At 45.6% G+C, this 17,843-nt stretch overlaps 1 protein-coding gene across 3 annotated transcripts in view; it reads right to left on the bottom strand.

The window, feature by feature from the left end:
- Positions 1-12,294, bottom strand: part of TRPV3 (transient receptor potential cation channel subfamily V member 3) — a 68,887-nt gene extending 56,593 nt beyond the window's left edge. For 2 of the 3 annotated variants that reach the window (XM_039321396.1, XM_039321398.1), the window contains exons 1-2: positions 12,121-12,294; positions 751-881 (exon numbers count right to left, since the gene is read on the bottom strand). In XM_039321396.1, coding sequence (XP_039177330.1) covers positions 751-881; positions 12,121-12,171 — 182 coding nt within the window. In that variant the 5' untranslated portion in view covers positions 12,172-12,294. The remainder of the gene's footprint in view (positions 1-750; positions 882-12,120) is intronic. The other variant, XM_039321397.1, reaches the window with a different exon arrangement.
- Positions 12,295-17,843: the final 5,549 nt, after the last annotated feature.

The raw sequence follows: 17,843 nt of genomic DNA, 5'->3' as shown, positions 1-17,843 counted from the left end.
GGAATTCTGGGAGTTGACGTCCACCCATCTTAAAACTTGTCCAGATTGAGAAACACTGATATATGGAATGGACCAGGTTGAAAACTCAGGATTCTGGTAGCTGAAATAAAACTGGTTTATTTTTTTTTTAAAAAAGGGGCTACCAGACTCCTGATTTTTTTTCATACCCTAAATTAATTTGACTCTCCTCCTACTCTAACTGAGCCACTTAAATGGTTTTGATGCTCCCCATGATCCAAAACTCCGTCACTCTCCCCATTATGCAAGGTACAGAAATAGGTCGACTGTGATAATCCAGCGGTATCCTTTCATCAAGAGCAGTGGTTCTCAACCTCTGGGTCAGGACCCCATTTGGGGTCGAGCGACCATTTCACGGGGGTCGCCAAACAACGCAGTCCGCCATTTTTTTCCCCCTTTTCCTTAGCTGTGCTACTCCCTTTTATTCTATTGGCTTTTGAAAGCCAATCGAATAGACTCTCTTGAATAGAGTCTAATTCTATTGGCTTCCAAAAGCCAATAGGAATTGTCCAGGCTGTCTCTGTCCTGCTGAGCCCGCCAAAAGTCCTATTCTGCAAACGGTGCTGCACCAGTTGAGTAGTCCTCGACTTACGACCGGTTGAGTAGTCCTCGACTTACGACCGGTTGGGGGTCGCGGAATTAAAAAGGTTGAGAACCACTGATCAAGACAGTTTGTGGAATCTCCAGCTTTGCACGGCAGCTGTAACATCTGCCAAGAAATGGGTCACTTACCTCTTCTTGATGGGGGTACCTTCGGCTGTCCTCTTATCCTGGCCAGCCGCCGCCGCAGTCTCCTGAGGACTCAGCTTCTTGGTCCCCATAAGAGGGACCATCTCCTTGATGTCTTTGATCATCGTTCTAAACTAGATGAAAGGAAACTTGGTTAGTTACCATGGCCGGCAGGTCTTCTGCTCATGAATTGAATTGAATTGGATCGGATTGAATTTAATAGATTTTTTTTTTTTTAAACCCTACCTTTATCCCTTTATTGGTCATTCAGAGGGGTGAATATAGCTAATCCATCTATTTTCCCCTCTGAAGTGGGCTGAACTGAGAGAGATTGACTGGTCCAAAACCACTCATCTGATTTTTCAAGCCTAAGGCGGGACTAGAACTCACCGTCTCCTGGTGATGGGCCCAAAGTCACCCAACTGGCTTTCATGCCTATGGTGGGACTAGAACTCATCATCTCCTGGTGATTGGTCCCAAAGTCAGGCAGCTAGCTTTCATGGCTAAAGCAGGACTAGAACTCACTGTCTCCTGGTGATGGGCCCAAAGTCACCCAGCTGGACTGGAACTCCCAGTCTCCTGGTGATTGGCCCAAAGTTACCCAGCTGGACTAGAACTCCCAGTCTCCTGGTGATTGGCCCAAAGTTACCCAGCTGGACTAGAACTCCCAGTCTCCTGGTGATTGGCCCAAAGTCAGGCAGCTAGGTTTCATGGCTAAAGCGGGACTAGAACTCCCAGTCTCCTGGTGATTGGCCCAAAGTCACCCAGCTGGACTGGAACTCCCAGTCTCCTGGTGATTGGCCCAAAGTTACCCAGCTGGACTAGAACTCCCAGTCTCCTGGTGATTGGCCCAAAGTCAGGCAGCTAGGTTTCATGGCTAAAGCGGGACTAGAACTCCCAGTCTCCTGGTGATTGGCCCAAAGTCACCCAGCTGGACTAGAGCTTCATTTCCTGAAGATTGGCCCCAAATTACCCACCTAGCTTTCATGCTTAGGTTGGGACTAGAATTCTCTGTCACCTGGTGATAGGCCCAAAGTCACCTTGCCAGCTTTGCTGCCTAAGGCAGGACTAGAACTCCCAGTCTCCTGCTGATTGGCTCAAAGTCACCCAGCCAGCTTTCCTGCCTAAGGCGGGACTAGACCTCACCCTCTCCTAGTTTTTAGGCCGGCACCTTAACCATTGCACCAAATGGTCTCTATTCATAACATCATGCTCAAATTTGCCCACATAACGGCACGATCCAGATGGGTCCGCATGGAACGGTCAAACAAATCAAGATGGCCTCCGCAACGATGTCGTCAAAGCTTTAGTTGCACCAACATGGGTGCCAGTTTGATTCCTTTGATCTTTCTCTGTGGACAGATACCCTGATAATGAAAATAACTCAACAGGTTATGAAAATGCTGCTGATTTTATTGTGGCCGTCCTCATTTATTTCATTTCATGTCCAACCTGCCCTTCCTTAAATGGCTCGGGGCACTTTATATTAAAACTGAACTAATTTTAATTGCTGAGACTCTAGAAAGAGTACAGAGAAGAGCAACAAAGATGATTTGGGGACTGGAGGCTAAAGCATATAAGGAACGGTTGCTGGAATTGGGGATGTCTACCATCCAGCGCAATCCCCCACTCCCACCAGCACTTCACCTCCCAATGACCCTGATCTGATGTAACTTCCCATCACAAGACCCATCACAAGCCTCCCACTAATGACTCACATCTGACCTACCACAAGACCCATCACAAGACCCTCACTTGACACACCCACACCTGAATCCTTTATAAACAGAACACCGACACTGAAATCCCCTAAACTCTGCTGAGACTCTAGAAAGAGTGCAGAGAAGAGCAACAAAGATGATCAGGGGGCTGGAGGCTAAAGCATATGAAGGAACAGTTGCTGGAATTGGGTATGTCTAGTTTAATGAAGAGAAGGACGAGGGGGGACATGATAGCAGCGTTCCAGTATCCCAGGGGCTGCCCCAAAGAAGAGGGAGTCAAGCTATTCTCCAAAGCACCAGAAGGCAGGACAAGAAGCAACGGATGGAAACTCATCAAGGAGAGAAGCAACCTGGAACTAAGGAGAAACTTCCTGACAGTGAGAACAATTAACCAGTGGAACAGCCTGCCTCCAGAAGCAGTGAATGCTCCAACACTGGAAGTTTTTAAGAAAAGACTGGACAGCCACTTGTCCGAAATGGTGTAGAGCAGTGATGGCGAACCTTTTAGAGACCGAGTGCCCAAACTGGAAGGGAAGGATGTAGAAGGAAAGGAAAGGGAAGGGAAGGAAAGGAAGTAGAAGGAAGGGAAGGGACAGGAAAGGAAAGGAAGAGGAAAGGGAAAGGAAAGGAAGGGAAGGGAAGGGAAGGAAGTAGAAGGAAAGGAAAGGAAAGGAAGAGGGAAGGGAAGGGAAAGGGAAGGAAGGGAAGGGAAGCAAGTAGAAGAGGAAAGGGAAAGGAAGGGAAGGGAAGGGAAGGAAGTAGAAGGGAAGGAAAGGAAGAGGGAAGGGAAGGAAAGGAAGTAGAAGGAAGGAAGGGAAGGGAAGGAAAGGGACAGGAAAGGAAAGGAAGAGGGAAGGGAAGGAAATAGAAGGAAAGAAAAGGAAAGGAAGAGGGAAGGGAAGGAAGGAAGGAAAGGAAAGGAAAGGAAGAGGAAGAGGAAGAGGGAAGGGAAAGGGAAGGAAGGGAAGGGAAGCAAGTAGAAGGAAAGGGAAAGGGAAGGAAAGGAAAGGAAGAGGGAAGGGAAGGAAAGGAAGTAGAAGGAAAGGAAGGGAAGGGAAGGAAAGGGACAGGAAAGGAAAGGAAGAGGGAAGGGAAGGAAATAGAAGGAAAGAAAAGGAAAGGAAGAGGGAAGGGAAGGAAGGAAAGGAAAGGAAGAGGAAGAGGAAAGGGAAAGGAAAGGAAGAGGAAAGGAAAGGAAGGGAAGGGAAGGGAAGGGAAGGGAAGGGAAGGAAGTAGAAGGAAAGGAAGGGAAGGGACAGGAAAGGAAAGGAAGAGGGAAGGGAAGGAAGGAAAGGAAAGGAAGAGGGAAGGGAAGGAAAGAAAGAAGGAAAGGAAAGGAAAGGAAAGGGAAGGAAAGAAAGAAAGGGAAGGGAGATGAAGGAAGAGGGGAAAATAAAGGGGAAGGAAAAAGGGGAAAGAAGAAAGAAAAGGAATAGAGAAGAGAAAGGAAGGGAAAGGAAAAGAAGGGAAGGGAAGGGGAAAGGAAAGGGGGAAAGGAAAATGAGAAAAAGGGGAAAGGAAAACGAGAAAGGAAAGGGGGAAAGGGTAGGGAAGGGCAGGGAAAGAGGAAAGGGGGGGTTTGATTTATTTGATGTTTGTTTTCTTAGTTGCCCACAGTCTGCTCAGGAATCTTCTCCAACACCAAAGCTCAAAACCACCCATGTTCTTCCTCCCCACTTAATAACCGCTCTGCTTAGCAACGAAAACTCTGGCCCCCACTGTGCTCAGAAATGGAGGACTCCCATCACACCGAAGAAGGTGTGGATTTCTCGTTCTTCCGAGTCCAACTTTCAGTACCGAGGGGGACACAGGAAGCAGCACCATTCCGATCTTTGCAGGTGGAGACACATCCCAGCATTTGAGTATCTGAGGGGTCCTTGGTGGCCTCTGAGCTTGGTTGTTTTCCTGGTAGACGCTTCATTACCAGCCCTGATGAGGTTACCTAGTTGGGTCATGAAACGTCTGCAAGAAAGCCACCAAACTCAGAGAGCAGCAAGGACTCCACAGTCCTCCTCCTCCTCCTCCTCCTCCCTTCTAGCCCTGATGATGTTACCTAGTTGGGTCATGAAATGTCTGCAAGACAACCACCTAGTTCAGAGAGCACTAAGGATCCCACAGTCTTCGTCTTCCTCCTCCTCCTCCTCCTCCTCCTCCTCCTCCCTTCTAGCCCTGATGATGTTACCTACTTGGGTCATGAAATGTCTGCAAGAAAGCCACCAGACTAGCCCTGATGATGTTACTGATTAAGGCATCGAAGGCTGAAACATACGAAGAACGGTTGTAGGAATTTGGATATGTCTAGCGCAGTGGTTCTCAACCTGTGGGGTCGGGACCCCATTTGGGGTCGAACGACCATTTCCCGGGGGTCGCCAAACAACGCAGTCCGCCATTTTTCCCCCCCTTTTCCTTAGCTGTGCTATTCCCTTTTATTCTATTGGCTTTTGAAAGCCAATAGAATAGACTCTCTTGAATAGAGTCTAATTCTATTGGCTCTCAAAAGCCAATAGGAATTGTCCAGGCTGTCTCTGCCCTGCTGAGTCCGCCAAAAGTCCCATTCTGCAAACGGTGCTGCACCAGTGGAGTAGTCCTCGACTTACAACCGGTTGAGTAGTCCTCGACTTATGACTGGTTGGGGCTCGCGGCATTAAAAAGGTTGAGAACCACTGGTCTAGTTGAATGAAGAGAAGGATGAGGGGGGACAGGATAGCCGCCTTCCAGTATCTCAGGGGCTGCCCCAAAGAAGAGGGAGTCAAGCTATTCTCCAAAGCGCCTGAAGGTAGGACGAGAAGCAATGGGTGGAAACTCATCAAGGAGAGAAGCAACCTGAAACTAAGGAGAAACTTCCTGACAGTCAGGAGAATTAACCAGTGGAACGACTTGCCACCAGGAGCGGTGAATGCTCCATCACTGGAGGCGTTTAAGAAGAGATTGGAGAACCGCTTGTCTGAAATAGTATATAGGGTCTCCTGGTCAAGCAAGGGGTTGGACTAGATGACCTCCAAGGCCCCTTCCAGCTCTCTGATTCTGTTCTGTTCTATTTCCACGGTTTCACAAGATCACCTTCCAGAAGGGCACGGCTGCTGGGTCACTCCTACCTCCCACACAAATGGCTTGATCCTGTGAACACTCCCGTAAGCTCCTCTTGATACTCTTTCCTAGCTCTCTCCAGGATTGCACCACTGCGAGCAAGTTCAAGGGAGGTTAGGCCTAGTTGCGGTTTGGTGCAGGATCGCTTCCTCAATCTGCCACCACGGATGAGTTTGCAGGTAGCCCTCAACCAGGACATGGATTTCAGTTCCCCTCTTCCCCATCTGGGATGAGCAATGATAAAGGATCGTGGGAATTGAAAACCTGAAGTTAGCCCCCCCCCACAAGAGAAGGAAATATTAAAAGGGCGGAAAAATATATTTCCTCAAAGGATCTTAAAGAGGCAGAAAAGCATGCCCAGTTTTTCTTAATAGCCCCAAGTCTCCCTCCCCCCCCCCAGCAGAAACCAGCTCTGTAGAAATGCAGATGTGATAATCCATTCAGGAAGGTTGGAGGCCCCCAGCTAGAAGCTTAGGAAGATAAAGACACTTAAAATCTACATACCCCACCCAGACGGGACATAATAGGATTAACCCACAGATGCCAAAGGGGCACACTCAGACTCAGGTCAAAGTTCCTGCCACAGGAACGACTCCAAATAAAAGGCTCCAGAGGGTATAAAAACCCACTCCCTACATGTGCTGTCCCTCTTTTCTTCCAGAGCCATCTTTCTGTTTGGCTGTCCTCTTCAATAAACTGCAACCTTTTTTCTAAAGCAGTCGCCATGTTGTTTACTCCCGGCTTGGACCGAACCATGATGAAGACTTTTCCTTCAACACTGGCATCATTCACACAGACGTGATGAGTGTAAAATAGCTCACATTTGAACTGTGGGGTCCTTGATGCCCACTGGAGATTTTTAAGAAGAGATTGGACATCCTTTTGGAGGAGGAGGAGGAGGAGGAGGAGGACGACAACTGTGGAGTCCTTGGTGCTCTCTGAGCTGGGTGGTTTTCTTGCAGACATTTCATTACCCATCTGGGTAACGCCATCAGGACTAGGAAGAAGTGGGGTTTGCGAGGAGGAGGATAAAGAGGAGGACTATGGGATCCTTGGTGGTCTCTGAGCTTGGTGGTTTTCTTGCAGACATTTCATGACCCAACTGGGCAACATCATCAGTGCTAGAAGAAAAAGAGCAGTGGTGGGATTCAGTCGGTTTGCACCGGTTCGGTGGAACGGGTAGCTAATATTTTGTTGACTTTGGCAAATCGGCTGAAGCCCTAGCCCTTTTTCGCAAGGCCCAGAACGGACCACCACTTTCAGAAATCTGTTCTGGGCCTCGGAAGCTTGGGGGAGGCCTCCCCGGCCCAGGACGGCCCACCGGATGTACATGGATGCCATTTCCGGAAGTCCATTTTGAGCCTCGGAGGCCCAGTGCCAGAATGGACTTTCGGAAGCGGCGTCCACGCAGATATTTGAATCCCATCACTGGAAGAGGAGGAGGAGGAGGAGGAGGAGGAGGAGGAGGAGGAGGAGGACGACGACGACGACTATGGGGTCCTTAGTGCTCTCTGAGCTGGGTGGTTTTCTTGCAGACGTTTCATGACCCAACTAGCTAACATTATCAGTGCTAGAAGGGAGTGGAGCTGGAGGAGGAGGAGGAGGAGGAGGAGGAGGAGGAGGAGGAGGAGGAGGAGGAGGAGGAGGAGGAGGAGGAGGAGGAGGATAACTGATAATGTGGGGTCCTTGATTCTCTCTGAGCTGGTGGTTTCTTGCAAACCAATTTCATGAACCAAACTGGGCTAACATCATCAATACCTAGCATCATAGAGCAATTGATGGATGCTACTTAGTTGGTTATAGAATGTCGCAAGGGAAAGTGTCAAGTTCAGAGAGCACCCAAGGACCCCACAGCCGCATCTCCTCCTCCTCCTCCTCATCATCACTACCAAACACCCTCCATAGCCCTGATGATGTTACCTAGTGGGTTCATGAATAGTCTGCAAGGAAACATCAAGCTCAGAGAGCACCAAGTACTCCACAGCTGTCGTCGTCATCGCATTCCTCCTCCTCCTCTCCTCATCTCTACAAACCACCCTCCTTTGTAGCCCTGCTGACGTTACGAGTTTGGTATGAAATGTCTGCAAGAAACAGATCAAGCTCACAGAGAGCACCAAGTACCCCACAGCAGTCTTTGTCGTTGTCGTTGTCATCCTCATCCTCCTCATCTTACTCCGATCATCCTCCTCCTATCTACAAACACCCTCCTGTAGCATGATGATGTTACCTAAGTCGGGGTCATAAAACGTCTGCAAGAGGAAAACTCAAGCTCAGAGAGCACCGAGGACCTCCGGTGAAGAAAACACGTCCATCCTTTGAACAGCCCCCCTCCAAAAAAGAATAAAAGTCCATTGTGACTGAAATGTGTTGGAGGAATCAAAAATAAATGAGGCAAGACCATCACTGCACAGATCCGTTTGTGCACAACGAATGGTTAAGACGTGTTTCGGACATAACGATGGTATTTGGCAGGTGAGGTAAATGTGGAGTTAACAGACTTTTGGGGTGAAATCCACTTTCCCTCCCCTCAAAATGTTATTAACCAGGGGTGTCTACTCCATAATGTAGGTAGTCCTGAACTTGTTTAGGACTGTTTTTCAAAGTCAGACGGCACTGAAAAAAAGTGACTATGACCGTTTTTCCCCACTTAACGACCGTTGCCGCATTCCCGCGGTCACAGTGATCAAAATTCAGACGCTCAAACACGGACTCGATTTATGATGGTTGCCCGTGCCTTCCCCAGAGTCACGTGATCCCCTTTGCGACTTTCTGACAAAGTCAATGGGGAAGCGAGACTCTCGCTTAATCACCTTGTTACCAACTTCCAACCTTCCGTGGATTCCTTCAGAAAGGGGCAAAATGAGTTAAACCTAACAAACCACCTCAATTCAACAACAGAAAATCGGGCTCAGTTGGGTCGTAAATCGAGGCTGCTGTATTTATTTATTATTTGGCTTTAAATCAGAGTATCTTCCCTAAGGTGTCTGCAAGGCGGGACTTAGAAATCGGCGGACAAGCAAGCGGGTTTAAAAAAACTGTCAGGCCATGCGGTTAATGACCAGGCTCTTTTATTCCCAGTCTGTGGCCGACAAACGCAATAACATGAAAAAGAGACAACCCTTCACTCCCTCAGCGGGTCGGCATACAATAAAGGGCGCCCAACGCAGATCACAAAAGATTTAATCGGGGATTTCTAAACGGTTCCCCGACTCTGTGTTTGGTTTTCTGACACAGCTTTAGAATGATGGTGTCCTTTAGCCTTCCAGTCACCAATCCCAGACTAGGAGCACCAAAGGTGGGGAGAATGGGAACTGGAGGTCCCACTTCCTGGACAGTTCCAGGTTGGGGAAATTGAGGTGTAATAACTTTTCAAAATCTAATGGGGGGTTGACTAGATGACCTAAAAGGGTACATTCAAACCTTGTAATTATTATTTATGATATTCTATTTATTCTATTTATTCTAAATAAAGAGTTCTATTCTATTCTTATTCTATTTTTCTATTCTATTTTGTTCTTTCATTGCTCTACGTATCTGTTATAGTCTATTCATTCTATTCTATTTTCTCTTCTAATTTCTATTTCTATATTCTTTCTACTTCTATTCTATATTCTATATTAAGATATATTCTATTCTCATTCTATCTATATTTCTCCCCATATACTATTTCTAGTTCTATTTTATTTCCTATTTCTATATTATATTCTTATCTATTCAATTTATTCTATTCAATATTCATGATATGTCTTATTTTATTTATTCTTAATTCTTTATTTCATTATATTTTGTTTTCGTTGCTCTTATCGTATTAATTCTTCTTTCTTTTCTATATTCTATTATACATCTCTTCTATATTCTATATATTATTCTATCCTATTCTATTACTATTCTATTCTATTCTATTCTATATACTATTTCTATTTCATTTTTTCTACTCTATTTCTATTCTAATTTTATATATTCTATTCTATTCCTATTTTGTTCTTTCAGGCTCTAATCTATCGATTCTAATTCTAATTCTATTTCGATATTTATTCTATATTCTAATCTATTCTATTCTATTTCTATATTCCATTTATTCTTATTCTATTCTATTCTATTCTTATTCTATTCTATTTTGTTCTTTCATTGCTCTATGTATTCTATTCTCTTTCTCTTTCTATATTCTATTCTACTTCTATTCTATATTTTATATTCTATTCTATTCCTATTTTGTTCTTTCATTGCTCTACTTATTCTATTCTAATTCTAATTCTATTTCTATATTCTATTCTATATTCTATATTCTATTCTATTCTATTCTATTCTATTCTATTCTATTCTATTCTATTCTATTCCTTCCAAGTACCTATAAATGCACGCATACACACATACTTGGTAGTCCTCAATTTACAACAGTTCATTTAGTGACTGTTCAAAGTTACGACGGCACTGAAAAAAGGGACTCATGACCGTTTTCCACATTTACGACCATTGCAGCATCCCTGTGGTCACATGATCCAAATTGGGATGCTTGGCAACTGACTCGTATTTATGACTGATGTAGTGTCGCGGGGGGGTCACGTGTTCCCCTTTTGCCACCTTCTGTCAAACAAAGTCAACGGGGAAGAAGCTGGATTCACTTCGCAACCGTGTTATTAAATTAACAACTGCAGCGATTCACTTAACGACTGTGGCAAGAAAGGTCATAAAATGGGGCAAAATTCACTTAACAAATGTCTCACTTAACAATGGAAATTTATGGTCGTAAGTCAAAGACTTGGCTTAAATTTGTCTGAAATGGTATAGGGCTTCTTGCCTGAGCAGGGGGTTGGACTAGATGACCTCCAAAGACCCTTCCAATTTCATTATTATTGTTGTTGTTGTTATTATCTGTATTTCTATATATTTCTATTTCTGCATATTTCTACTATTATTTTGATATATTTCTATTTCTATTATTTTTATATATTTTATATTTATTTCTATTTCTATCTTTTTCTATTATTTCAATATATTTCTATTATTTCTATTTATTTTGACTGCTATTATTTCTATTTTTTTCTAGTATTTCTGTTCCAGAAATCATGGGCGCTCCATCACTGGAGATTTTTAAGAAGAGACTAGACCAGTGGTTCTCAGCCTATGGGTCGGGACCCCATTTGGGGTCGAACGACCATTTCACGGGGGTCACCAAACAACGCAGTCCGCCATTTTTCCCCCCTTTTCCTTAGCTGTGCTCCTCCCTTTTATTCTATTGGCTTTTGAAAGCCAATAGAATAGACTCTCTTGAATAGAGTCTAATTCTATCGGCTTTCAAACGCCAATAGGAATTGTCCAGGCTGTCTCTGCCCTGCTGAGCCCGCCAAAAGTCCCATTCTGCAAACGGTGCTGCACCAGTTGAGTAGTCCTCGACTTACGACCGGTTGGGGGTTGCGGCATTAAAAAGGCTGAGAACCACTGGACTAGACAGTCACTTGTCTGAGATGGTATAGGGTCTCCTATTTGAGCAGGGGGTTGGACTAGATGACCTCCAAGGTCCCTTCCAACTTTACTTTGCTACTATTACTACTACCTCCAAGGTCCCTTCCAACTTTATTATTATTATTATTATTATTATTATTATTATTATTATTATGGATCATCGCACAGTCAGCCAGATGTTCAGACTGGATTTTGTCTACCTATCGAGTCCTCACCAAGGACCTGGGATAGGCAGATGTGGATGTTTGATGGTATTACAGATATTGTCGCAGGATGGAAGCAGTTCCTAATAAGGCCACCTTTTGCAATTGACTAATGGCAAATTTGTCAATGCCAATGGTGTTCAAGTGGTGCTCCAGTTGTTTTGGGGTTGCACCCAAGGAGCCTATGACTATTGGTACTACCCTTGCTTGCTTTTGCCACAGTCTTTCTGTTTCTATTTGTAGGTCTTTGTATTTTGTGATCTTCTCCAGTTCTTTCTCGTCTATTCTGCTGTCTCCAGGCACTGCCACGTCCACTATCCAGACTTTTTTGTCTTTCTTATTGACAATTGTTAAGTCCGGGGTATTATGTTGCAGGTGCTTGTCTGTTTATTATTATTATTATTATTATTATTATTATTATTATTATTATTATTATTATTACTACTACTACTACTACTACTACTACTACTACTACTACTACTATTACTATTGTTATTATTGTCCCTTCTGTCTCTACTCTCATCTAAATTCTATTATTTCTCTATATTTCTAATATTCCTATTTCTGTTTCTAAGTCTAGTTCCCCGTGAATCTCTCATCTCAAAAGCAAAGCGCTCAGCTCTTTTGCTTTCAATCAGGTAGAACAAGTTGAGAACCACTCAAGCCATCTTCCAACCACGGTAACTATAAAGTAAAAATTAAAAACAAAACAAAACAAGACTGAGAACTAAGTCAACTCCTCACCGCTTTGAATCTCTCCCACATTTAAAAATAAAGTCCAGAAAAGACAAGAAATAGAGGGAGCTAAAGAAAGAGAGAGAGAGAGAGAGAAAAGCCATTACAAACCATCAAATCCCAAAATGGAAAAGGTTAAAGGCCCATATATATATATATATTACCTTCCTTACTGAATCTCCATCAGCCGAAAAGGGGAATCTGGAGAAAAGCATATGAATTCCACCCTCTGCTAAATCTGGACCGGTTCCATCAAAGGTCCGGATTGCTCCAAGTCAAGACACACCCGGTCGCCCCTCGAAATAATCCTTAAAATGTGGGAAGCGTTCCTCGGCCGAGTTGGGTGCAGTTTCCCTGGATAAGTATATCTTGCCGACGCTTTCTTTCAACTTCACCTGAGCCACAAAGGCGGGGAAGCAAACTTGTTGGACCACAAATTTCTCAGCCACTTGGGAGATGTTTCCGCCGACAATTAGCCATGGAAATGAGGAAACGAGGCTGACTCATCAGAACGATCATCTTCGGGATCCTTGAGTAGCATTCCTGCCCAAAAAAAAAACAAAAACACACACCCCATCCTCCTTCTGGGGTTTTTTTGGCGTAAGGTGACCAACTTTTTTACAATGAAAAGGAGGACACAAATAAATGGAAGAAAAAAAATATCGTAAATAAAAGAAACATTTTATTCACTGCACATTTATCATACACTACAACAGCGGTTCTCAACCTGTGGGTCGGGACCCCATTTGGGGTCGAACGACCATTTCACGGGGGTCGCCAAACAACGCAGTCCGCCATTTTTCCCCCTCTTCCTTAGCTGTGCTACTCCCTTTTATTCTATTGGCTTTTGAAAGCCAATAGAATAGACTCTCTTGAATAGAGTCTAATTCTATTGCTTTCAAAAGCCAATAGGAATTGTCCAGGCTGTCTCTGCCCTGCTGAGCCCGCCAAAAGTCCCATTCTGCAAACGGTGCTGCACCAGTTGAGTAGTCCTCGACTTACGACCGGTTGGGGGTCGCGGCATTAAAAAGGTTGAGAACTGCACTATAATATGATAAATGCATAATCAAAACCCCCTGCCCATGGTGCACCTGGCCTTGGCGCCCTCTTCTTGCGACGGCGAAGTGGCTGAGGACGCGGCGGGGGCGGCGGGGAGCCCCAACAATGCTGCAATGCCTGCCACCGAGCCACTGCCTCAAGTCCTGCTCCCCCTCCCCACCTGTTCGCCTGAGGATGCGGCAGTCAGGCCGGGGGTGGCGGCTGGGCTGGGGGCGGTGGGGAGCCTTGACGATGCTGCAGTGGCCGCTGCCGTGCTGCCGCCACCGGAGTTGCTGCCTCCCGTCCTGCTCTCCCCGCCCGTTCGGCTGAGGATGCAGTGGGGACAATGGCTGGGCCGGGGGCGGCGGGGACCCCCGACGATGCTGCAGTGGCCGCCGCCACCGGAGCCACTGCCTCCCGTCCTGCTCCCCCTCCCTGCCCGTTCGGCTGAGGACACAGTGGGGGCGGCGGCTGGGAAACCCGATGATGCTGCAGTGGCCACCGCCATGCTGCCGCCACCGGAGCCTCTGCCTCCCGTCCTGCTCCCCCTCCCCATTTGTTTGGCTGAGGATGCGGTGGGGGTGGTGGCCGGGCCGGGGGGCAGCGGGGACCCCCAACAATGCTGCAGTGGCCGCCGCCGTGCCGCTGTCGCCGCCACCTCCCATCCTACTCCCCCTCCCTGCCCGTTCGGCGCTGTGTGCCTTTCGTTCTCTCTCCTCCCCTGGAGAGAGAGGGAGAGGGAGAGAGAGGGGGGGGAAGAGAGAGAGAAAAGAGAGAAAGAGAAAGAGAGGAAAGAGAGAGAGAAAGAGAGAGCGGAAAGAGAAAGAGGAAGGAGAAAGAGAGGAAAGAGAGAGAGGAAAGAGAAAGGAAAGAGAGAGGAGAGAGAGAGAGAGAGGAAAGAGAGAAAGAGGAGAGAGAGAGGAAAGAGAAAGGAAAGAGAGGAAAGAAAGAGAGAAAGAGATAGCGGAAAGAGAAAGAGAAAAGAGAAGGAGAGAAAGAGAGGAAAGAGAGAGAAAAAGAGGAAAGAGAAAGGAAAGAGAGAGGAAAGAGAGAAAGAGGAAAGAGAGAGAGAGAGAGGAAAGAGAAAGAGGAAAGAGAAAGAGAGAGGAAAGAAAGAGGAAAGAGAGAGAGAGGAAAGAGAAAGAGAGGGAGAGAAAGAGGGAGAGGAAAGAGAAAGAGGAAAAAGAAAGAGGGGGAGAGGAAAGAGAGAAAAAAAGAGGAAAGAGGGAAAGAGAAGAAAGAGGGAGAGGAAAGAGAGAAAGAGAGGAAAGAGAAACAGAGAGGGGGAGATGAAAGAGAGAGAGGAAAGAAAGAGACAAAGAGAGAGAGACAGAGACCCTTTTGACATCTAAAATGAAGATAACACTGCATATATCCCTTTTTACCTTTATTTTATATATATATATATACACGCAAACACATATACATACATACATATATATAATATATATATTAAAGGTAAAAAAAAGGATATATGCAGTGTTATCTTCATTTTAGATATCAAAAGGGTTTTGCGGCTCCCGGTGTTTTGTTTTCGGTGGGAAACGGGTCCAAGTGGCTCTTTGAGTGTTTTGGGTTGCCTACCCCTGAACTAGGAGACGGTGTAGTTGGGTAGCAGGAAGGGGTGCAAAGTTCCTGCCAATTTGCCTTCGCTGCAGACAACTTACATGTGCAAAGTTTGCCAGTCGGGTGTTTTGGCGCGCTCAGCTGCAATTCCTATTGGCTTTCGAAAGCCAATAGGGCAGTGGTTCTCAACCTTTTTAATGCCACAACCCCCAACCGGTCGTAAGTCAAGGACTACTCAACCGGTCGTAAGTCGAGGACTACTCAACGGGTGCAGCACCGTTTGCAGAATGGGGCTTTTGGCGGGCTCAGCAGGGCAGAGACAGCCTGGACAATTCCTATTGGCTTTTGAAAGCCGATAGAATTAGAGTCTATTCAAGAGAGTCTATTCTATTGGCTTTCAAAAGCCAATAGAATAAAAGGGAGTAGCACAGCTAAGGAAAAGGGGGGAAAAAATGGCAGACTGCGTTGTTTGGTGACCCCCGTGAAATGGTCTTTGGACCCCAAATGGGGTCCCGACCCCACAGGTTGAGAACCACTGCAATAGGGGGAATAGCACAGCTCATGCAAAAGTTGAAAAAAAAACATCAAAAAAAAAGGTGCCGGAATGCCATTCTGAGCATTTTATGAGAAAAAAAAAAGCCCTGCAGATTAGTCTTCAAATATCGAAAAGGAGGACATGTAGGAGGACACTTTTCGAGGGAGGACAGAACTCCCAAAAGGAGGACAGTTGGTCACGTTATTTTGGGGCCTTTGAATTAGCCCGGCAAGGACGATTTCAACCGGATTAGAGCTGGAAGGGATCTTGGAGGTCATCTAGTCCAGGGCTTTTCAACCTTTTCACCCATTGTACCACTTTTAGGATATGGCAACATCCGAGTACCACCAGTCGACTAGCAAGGTGTCAAAACCTTGATGACCCCCCCCCAAAAAAGGGGAAAAAGTGATAAAGTACAGGTAGTCCTTGACTTACAACAGTTCACTTAGTGACTGTTCAAAGTTACAGTGGCACTGAAAAAGGTGCCCCCCAAGCCACAGCCGAGCAAGACACCTGCCTGCCCACCCGGTGGCGCTCTTCCTCCTGTCCGAAGTTTTCATTGTTGTGAGCATTTCTGTTGAGGATTGGCAGTGGGGGTGGGGTGGGGGGTGTTTGGCTTTTATCCCCCCCCCCGTCTGCTGGGTGGTTGCAGCAGGTTTTGGTCACTTCACATGACCCTGGGACACTGTGACCGTCATAAATATGAATCCGTTGCCAAGCATCTGAATGTACATCACAAGTCCCTGGAGAGGCTGCAACATTCCAGCTGATCGGCGCTTCTTCTGGGCTCAGCAGAAGCACCAGGATCAGTGCTGAGCTCCGCTGAGCTGAAGTGCCGATCCTGGAAAGCGGCACTGATCCTGGCCCTTCCGCTGAGCCCTGACAGCCCTGCAGCTCCAGCCGTCTCTCGCTCAGGCTTGTGCGCTGCTGCCACCGGTTCAGCTCATTCCCCTCCCCCGCTACCCCTTTTCTAAGATGGTCGCGTACCACCTGCCAGGTGCCAATGTACCACAGATGGTACCCGTACCACTGGTTGGAAAGCCCTGATCTAGTCCAACCCCCTGCTCAGACAGGAGACCCTGTGTACCATTTCAGACAAATGATTGTCCGGCCTCTTCTTAAAAAAAAAAAAAAACCTCCAGTGATGGAGCACTTAGAATGAAACAGAACAACAGAAATTGGAAGGGACCTTGGAGGTCATCTAGTCCAACCCCCTGCTCAGTCAGGAGACCCCGTGTATCATTTCAGAGAAATGGCTGTCTAGTCTCTTCTTAAAAACCTCAAGTGATGGAGCAACTGCAACTTCTGGTGGCAAGCTGTTCCACTGGTTAATTGTCCTCACTGTTAGAACATTTCTCCTTAATTCCAGGTTAATTTTAACAAATTAACCTTTTTTTTTTCCAAGATTTTTTTTTTAGTTTGATCGGGGGTTGCATTGATCAGAAATGAGGATCACTTCATTGTCTGTCTGAATAAGAGGTTTGCGGGGAATTGTTTCTTTTTCCAATAAAAATTTAATAAATTTTTAATCAGTGTAATAATAATTTCGTAACAATTCATTAAATAACTGGAATAATTTAATTGTTTTTAATCTTTCAAATTCCGAAGACGAATTCCTTGTGTGTCTAACCACACTTGGTCAAATAAAGTATAAGTATACAAATATATATTAAAATATAATAAGAAAATATAAAAACTTTTCCTTAATATCCAAACACAGCTGGACTACAATGGCAGACACTCTTAAATTAAACAAATATATTAGCAACTCTCTCTCTCTTTCTCTTTCTCTCTCTCTTTCTCCCTTCGTCTCTCTTTTGTTTTTTCTCTTTTTGTCTGTTTCTTTCTCCCTTCTCTCTTTCTCTCTATCGTTTTTATCTTTCTCTTTCTCTCTCTTTCTCGCTGTTTCTCTCTCTTTCGCCCTTCTCTCTCTCTTACTTTCTTTCTTGCTTTCTCTCATTTTTTCTTTCTGTTTCTCTTTCTCTCACTGTTTCTCTTTTTCTCTCTTCTCTCTCTCTCATTTTTTCTTTCTCTCTCTTTCTCATTCTCTCACTGTTTCTCTCTCGTTTGCCCCCCCCTTTCTCTCTCTTTTCTCTTTCTCTCACTGTTTCTCTGTTTCGCCCTGCTCTCTCTGTCTCTTTCTCTCATTTTTTCTTTCTGTCTCTCTTTCTCTTTCTCTCACTGTTCTCTCTCTTTCTCCCCCTTTCTCTCTTTTTTCACTTTCTCTCACTGTTTCTCTCTCTCTATTTCTTTTGCCCTTCTCTCTCTCTCTCTCTTTCTCTCTTTTTTCTTTCTGTCTCTCTTTCTCTTTCTTTCTCTTTCTCTCTCTCATCTGATCAAAATTCAGACGCTTGGCAATGGCTCACTTTTATGACGGTTGCAATGTCTTGGGGTCATGTGATCCCCTTTCGTAACTTTTTGAGAAGCAACGTCAATGGGGAAGCCAGAGGCACTTCAGAACTGCGGTGATTCACTTAACAACTGTGGCAAGATAGGTTATAAAAGTGGTACAAAACTCCCTTAGCAACTGTCTCGCTTAGCAACAGAAATGTTGGGCTCTGTTGTGGTCCTATGTCGAGGCCTACGTGGCTTCTGCCTTCCCGCAAGGAATGGGGAAGACGGATGGAAATGGAAAGTTGTTCTCATAGGACAGGGGTAGGGAATCTTGGCTCTTTGATGAGTCGTGGACTTGAACTCCCAGAATTCCTGAGCCAGCATGGGGGAACTATGGCCCCCTTCATGACTTGG

This window comes from Crotalus tigris, unplaced genomic scaffold, assembly GCF_016545835.1.
Source record: "Crotalus tigris isolate CLP2741 ecotype Arizona unplaced genomic scaffold, ASM1654583v1 scf7180000023738.1706062, whole genome shotgun sequence".
In the NCBI taxonomy this organism is placed as follows: domain Eukaryota; kingdom Metazoa; phylum Chordata; class Lepidosauria; order Squamata; family Viperidae; genus Crotalus; species Crotalus tigris.
This window is presented reverse-complemented; position numbering and strand designations above follow the sequence as displayed.